At 37.0% G+C, this 6730-nt stretch overlaps 1 protein-coding gene across 1 annotated transcript in view; it reads left to right on the forward strand.

The window, feature by feature from the left end:
• vip (vasoactive intestinal peptide) overlaps positions 1-5813 on the forward strand; it is a 6295-nt gene extending 482 nt beyond the window's left edge. Inside the window, exons 2-6 of the mRNA XM_032541730.1 lie at positions 832-936; positions 1216-1320; positions 2623-2748; positions 3486-3597; positions 3938-5813. Of these exons, the coding sequence (XP_032397621.1) occupies positions 832-936; positions 1216-1320; positions 2623-2748; positions 3486-3597; positions 3938-3946 (457 nt within the window). The 3' untranslated portion in view covers positions 3947-5813. The remainder of the gene's footprint in view (positions 1-831; positions 937-1215; positions 1321-2622; positions 2749-3485; positions 3598-3937) is intronic.
• The last annotated feature ends 917 nt before the right edge of the window (positions 5814-6730 follow it).

A 6730-nucleotide genomic window follows, 5' to 3' on the forward strand; every position in this document is an offset into this window, starting at 1 on the left:
TTTGTGGTCTATGGTGGTAACAGAATTGCAGCCTCTCCGCACTGTAATAAGATGTTTAGTATTTGCTGGTGTCGGCATTGTGCGTAATTACGCATTAGATTCCGCTAAAGATATTTGTCTTCTCTCTGTCAAAATTCAAACTTCAACCGAGAGATTTTTCAAAGATCCATATATCCTAGAAGTTTGTCGTGGCTAAACAACCTTCTGTGCTGTTCATTTCCAGTTGGCAAGGACTGAATTGAGAGTCAGAGAGGTGAATTAGTAAAAGACGAAAATCCAATATGTTATGTATGCTATAGGCGTAGTCTGAAAAAGCACACTTAAGATTTTTTTTCTTATTTTTCAACATTTCCACAGTAGTTTACTCTGATTATTTTTTGGGAAATGGAAAGTGGCAGTGAACTCATTTGAGGAATGGGACGTTTCTATGGGTAGAAGCTCAACGACCAACAATTCGGTTTCTGGTCTCTATAGGGGCAACAGAGCGTCCCTGGTGTGTAACATATGTTTTTTCCTTGCCAGCCGTGCGTAATTACGCATTGGGTTCTGCTACTTTCTGTTTCTCACCATTAGCTTACATGAGCAATTTAACAAAGATCAATGTTCAAACGGGTCTTTGTGGCTAATGTACTCTTCTATTAATTATTTGCACCATGCCCTTAACTACTTCGACTTGACTTTCCCCCGTAAGTTTAAGATGATTAATAAAACCTACGTTTTAATGAGTAGAATTTATAGTGACCTACATGATCCCGGCAAACTGGTGGGAAAAGACCTCAGCGTTGTTTTCGGGTTAGAGGGAGAATAACCCACTGTCGTTTCCATCCTCAGGTGTAAAGCGATGTTACAACGGACCGGCCCCCAGCTGCTGTTCCTAATAGCCCTGTGCAGTGTGCTGTACTCCCGGACTCTGAGTCTGCCATACACATCCATGAGGTGAGTGAAATCTGAATTATTTCCATCTAAAACTGCTAAAAAAGGGAAACAATCCAGCGCTGTGTGATTATACCTGTGGATGCAATCTGAGAACGTGTGTCTCCGGACTCCTGCTCAGGTTTATTCACCGTAACATCAAACGCGATGCCCACCGTTAGACTATTGCAATACCTTCCGAATTGAAATTTGTGCGCGTCCATTCGAGATAGTTCTATCCTTATTTGATGTTTTCATGTGTCAACTGTAACTTCATTTTAACGGTTCTTTGGTGCTGTGCAGACCGACGAGACACGCAGACGGTCTGTTCACCAGCGGATACAGCAAACTGCTCGGACAGCTTTCAGCGCGGAGGTACCTGGAGTCACTGATCGGAAAACGGGTCAGGTAGGTAACCTCCCGGTCCACAGAGTCCGGACACCGAAGAGCTGGCCGGCAGATGATGAGGCTGAATTTCTCTTTTATTTTGTAGCTCATTTGAAAAATTGTAATTCGGATTTTAGTACGAATAACATATTTTCACTTGACAGCTTGACATGGCCAAAACTAAGTATGTAGGCTTTATAATCTGTTGTGTCGCCCTGTCAAACTTGGACGAAATTGAAAACCAGAGATCAAAAGTTGATTTTTTTTGTTAAACCTGGTTTCAAATGTACGAACAATTCTTTCTGTTTTTGACAATAGAAAAAGGGGGAAAGCCAGCCTATTCCTGATGCACACTTGGCCTACTTAAAAAAGGAACCATGATATGTCTCGTCCTCATCACTTTAACAACCAAAGCCGAGGGACTTCTTGCATTGGAGAGTTTACAGTTCAATACATGACAGTAAAAAAGTAGAGTGTAAATAAGATGTAAATGTAGTAGAAGTCTGAAGTTCCAGCATGTCAGGTTAATTAATTTGGGTAATTTCTACTTAGAGTATAACGTTGTACTATGTGGAGAACATAACAGGGTTTGTCTTCATACAGAATTTAACTCACACAAATTCAAAGAAAACACCAAGTTGGACAGTACTGTTCTTATAGACACTACTTGACTGTGCACCCCCCACCCCCTATTTTGGCTATTCAATTCTAGTCTGCTTATTTCTAATCATAACACAGTTCAGAAATCCGCTTGACAGTAATGAAGTTTGTGATAAAACAAACCTCAAAAAGTTGATTATATTTTCCAAATTACATCAACAGTATCCTTAAATTCCTTTAGTTATAGAAACAAGTAAAATCCAAATGAAGTAGATAAAAGTTTTATAAAAGATTTTGATATTTCTTGTCAAAACCACATTTTCCCACTTTTAGTCAGGGGAAACCTTTGGCAAAAAACATGTCTTATTTCACTATTTTGTGTCGAGAGAGGGGATTTTTTGGGAAATGTCGACCCTAATGTTGACCCCAGTTGAACAACAGAGGACCGACTGACATTTACAATGAAAAGACCCGACCTGCTTGATGATGCATTTTGTAATTGACTAAACATTTTTAAAGGTTAATATATGCCATTACCGCTTCATTACGTGCTTGTTATACAGCCAGGAGGGATTCACACACACACACACACACACACACACACACACACACACACTGACTTTGCATTGGAACCTTCTGCCCTCTGAACTGTGGTGACGCTCTAACACCATTATCACCATTCATTATTCTCTTTGTTACTTTCATGGTCTCTTTTCTCTCCAGTGACGAGCTGATGGAGGAGCCAGTCAAGCGCCACTCAGATGCCATTTTTACAGACAACTACAGCCGCTTCCGCAAACAGATGGCCGTCAAGAAGTACCTGAATTCAGTCTTAACAGGAAAGAGAAGGTAGGTATCAGTCCTCCCTCCTTTAATCTGTACACCTATGTGTCAGTCCCTCCCTGAAGGTGACTGTAACATAAATAATATTATGACTTAGTGAAAGCAGCTAAAAAACAATTAATCTTTGGCATTGCTGACAACACCATACCTTCTTATTTAAGTCAAACCTGAATCTTTCAAGCTTAGTTGTTTTCTCCCCAACAGTTTGAGTTTATTCATCGCTTGTCTTCCAGGTTTGGTTTTCTGACAAAAGAGCATGTACACAAAACACTATTTAACAGCTAACATGGGATTTTCATCACTATATGATGAAATAATGATGAAAAAGACAATAAAGCAACAATCTCTGATCCAAAACAATCATCTGACTATGGCACTGAGATCACGGCAAATCTGCAACCTGAAGTCTTTAAGGCACCTGGCTTGAAAAAATAAACAGACAGTTAAAACACTACTAACTTTACTGAATATGTAAGCTTGCATATTTCAAACAGAAATTAAACTCACATTGCTTCATACATAAATAATACAAGTAAAGTCACATAAAATAGAACAACAACACAATAAATGATAACTAAAGTCATTGGAACAAGATACAGTCATTTTAAAAACTATAACTTGCAGGTGTTCTGTTAAATTTTCCATCATGTTTTGTCTGATTGTGGCTTAGAAATTCACACTTCTGTATTTAAAAAAATCGTACACGATAAAACTATTCATATTTATTGACTTTTTACACACAGCCTAGAAGATCCTGGAAACAGCGACCTGGAGGAGTCCAGGGACGAACCCAACCACTTCCAGGAGAGCTACGATGACATCAACGTAGATCACCTCCTAAACAACTTTAATCTGGTAGGAATACACACACACACACACACACACACACACACACACACACACCTTACCTTACCTTACCCTCAAACCTTACCTTAGCCTTCACAAATACAGAATATGCCTTACCCCAAACAAAACCGCAATTTAACCTAATTCATATTTTAACCCTAAACAGCACAAACATAATGTCCTCATTTGTGAACATTCATATGGCTAGCATGGACCAATATGTCACACTCACACATTTAAGGATGTATGACTTTTGCAACAAATCTATAAACAAGTAGAAGAAGGGAAATAAAGTCAATAACCATCTTATCTGTCCATTTTCTCCCCTCTCCTGTTTTTTTTTTTGCAGCCACTTTGAGGAGGGCCCTGTGCTCGAGTGAAAACCTCAAGTCATCCTCATGTAACGGCTCATTCCGAAACCAACACCGTATTAACTCGAAAGTCAAATCAGCCAATGATGATGTGTTCTCCAATGTGGTTATCTATCTATTTATCCACACACTTAATGTTTACACTGTATATATACAATATATATACTAAACTATATAGACTCTTTAGGCAGCACTGGGCAACATGCATGTCCATGTGCAGTTTGATCAATCAGCATTTGAAAACAGCAACTGGCAACAGTAAAACAGAAGTACCATATTTACTTTCTTTGTAAGACCACTGTTGTTCCATTAACCTTCAATGGAACAATTTTTGTCCTAACAACCTTTAAAAGAAACTACTGTCCTATTCAAGTTGAGTGAAATTTGTCCCATCAACTTTCAATTAAACATTTGACCCATTGAATGTCAATAGAACATCATTTACTTTCAGTAGTGTACCTTTTCCATTGGTTTTCAGTGGATCTACTGTAACTTTAGCTTTAAGTGGACAATGTTTGTTCAGATAACTTTGAATGGAAAATACGTCTGTTTGAATCCTCATGAATTTTCACTCACAAAAGTGTTCCATTAACTTTCAATGGATAACGTTTCCAACTTATCTTCAGTGGAACGCTAGAACATTCGACTTTGAGTATCACTGCTTAAATTCAAGTGGGACAAACTGTAACTTCAACTGAATCCTTGCTCTATTTACATTCAGCAAGAACACTATGACATAGAATTCAATGGAACATTTGTCACATTTGTTTCAAGATTAAACTTTTAATGGAACCATTTTACTGAGTAACTGTTTAATGGGACTCCTGCCCTTTTACATTTGAGTGACCTTCAATAGAAAAACATCCCTCATTGAAATTCAGTGGATCTTTAGCTTTAAGTGACCACCGCTTGTGGAAAATCTGTGTGACTGACTTCTGACTCACTTTTACTAACCAGTATTTCCATTAACTTTCAATGTAGCACTTGAACGCTTAATCTTAAAATGGGACACTAGCACCATTAGCTTTCAGTGAAATCACAAATTTATATAAATTGCAGTAATATTTATCACAGTTTGTGTCAAGATACCTGTTGTCCTATTAACTTTCAATGGAAACATTTCTCCCAATAAAGTTTTATGGAACAACTGTTCCGTTGAATTCAAGTGAAATTTATACCATTGACTTTCAGTTGAAAATTTGACCTGTTGAACGGCAATGGAACATATAATGTTTTCATTTATCTAATTTGTTTTCAGTCTAACTACTATCCCATAAGCTTTCAGAGAAACATTTGTCCAATTAACTCTAAATGAAACATGTGATTGGATTCGGATCAATGTTTGCTGACCAATAGTTACATCATCTTTCAATAGCGAACTCTAGCACCATTGGCTTTCAGGGGAATCACTGCTTTATAGAAATGTAGTTGGCCCGTTTTCCTATAATAGAACAATAGTTGCATGAAATTACAATTAAACTCAAAACTCAAAATTTGAAGTTTTCCATAGATTTATAGTTCTATTACACATGGGACAATACATTGGGAAGTTGTATCATCTGTTGTTTTAAATTCAAATTTACAGTTGTCCCATTTATTTCCAATGGTGCAATCATGATCTAAGTGCTGACTGAATGCTTCAGAGTATCAAATATGATCATTTAATGATAAAAATGAAGATACAGGATCAAGAGCAAGAGGAACACACGAATGGACACAGATGCATATAATCACTTTATACTATTCAATATGTAGAGCAAATACATTATAACTGAGAATAGACCTGCCTTTAGCACATACAGTGATGTACACCACTCACCAAATAAAAGAAATGGTTTTATTTTTCAAAGCTGAGTCTTTTGGTCTGACTGATTGTTTGACGATTGGTGTTTTATGAGATGAGTTTCTTCTGTGTGGGTTTTTTAAGAGATAACATGTAGAATTTAAGCTGATAGTTGATACTTTGTGCTTTTGGCAGTTTTACTTCTTGAACGCATCAAAACATACTACAGAATTAAGTATGTTCTCAACAATGTCATTTTTGGGGTGAAAAACAGCCTTTAAACTATATGAGACACTCCACTATCTCTCCACTGAAATTTATATATTTGGGTGTTTAAAGGAGAATGCCAATTTCAATATTATACAAACCTATCAACAGTTACTCTATGTTTAATCAAATTAACTCAGCATGCATTAATTGTTTTAAAAAAAAAAACATTATTGTCCCAGGTCAGCTAATTATAGTTTCTAAAAGAAAAAAGCCATTAATTTGATCATATAGACAGATGTGACATCTTGACATATATGGCTATAAAGCAGCAAGCGACCTTCACTTCTTCCCCATGGGGGTCAGATGATTGACTTGAAGTTCAGTAACACTGACATGAAAACACTGAGTGTGTTTCTTTTCCCTTAAAATGCCTCCTTATTTCCTCTTTGGCATATGAACAAATTTGAGTGCCGCCATTTTGCTAGCTCTCCCAGTAAAGCAGGTTAAAGATCTCCTGGGAAGCTTTGTCTGAGAATAATATCATATCACATCACATTCATAAATAGACGGACTAGTGAACATTAATGAGTGCCAAAAATGTCAATGTGTTTTTCAGAGGATCCTGTTAAGTGTTATATTAACCAATAATACTATTGAAATAGTTGTATAGGCAGTGGCCGTACATGTTTCAAATCACTTTTACGACATTTTTCTCAGTTGTTGTGTCATTAGATGATTTGTCATGCTGTCTTTAGAATTAATAAAGATTTGAGTAAAC

This window comes from Etheostoma spectabile, chromosome 17 (genome assembly GCF_008692095.1).
Source record: "Etheostoma spectabile isolate EspeVRDwgs_2016 chromosome 17, UIUC_Espe_1.0, whole genome shotgun sequence".
Classification (NCBI taxonomy): domain Eukaryota; kingdom Metazoa; phylum Chordata; class Actinopteri; order Perciformes; family Percidae; genus Etheostoma; species Etheostoma spectabile.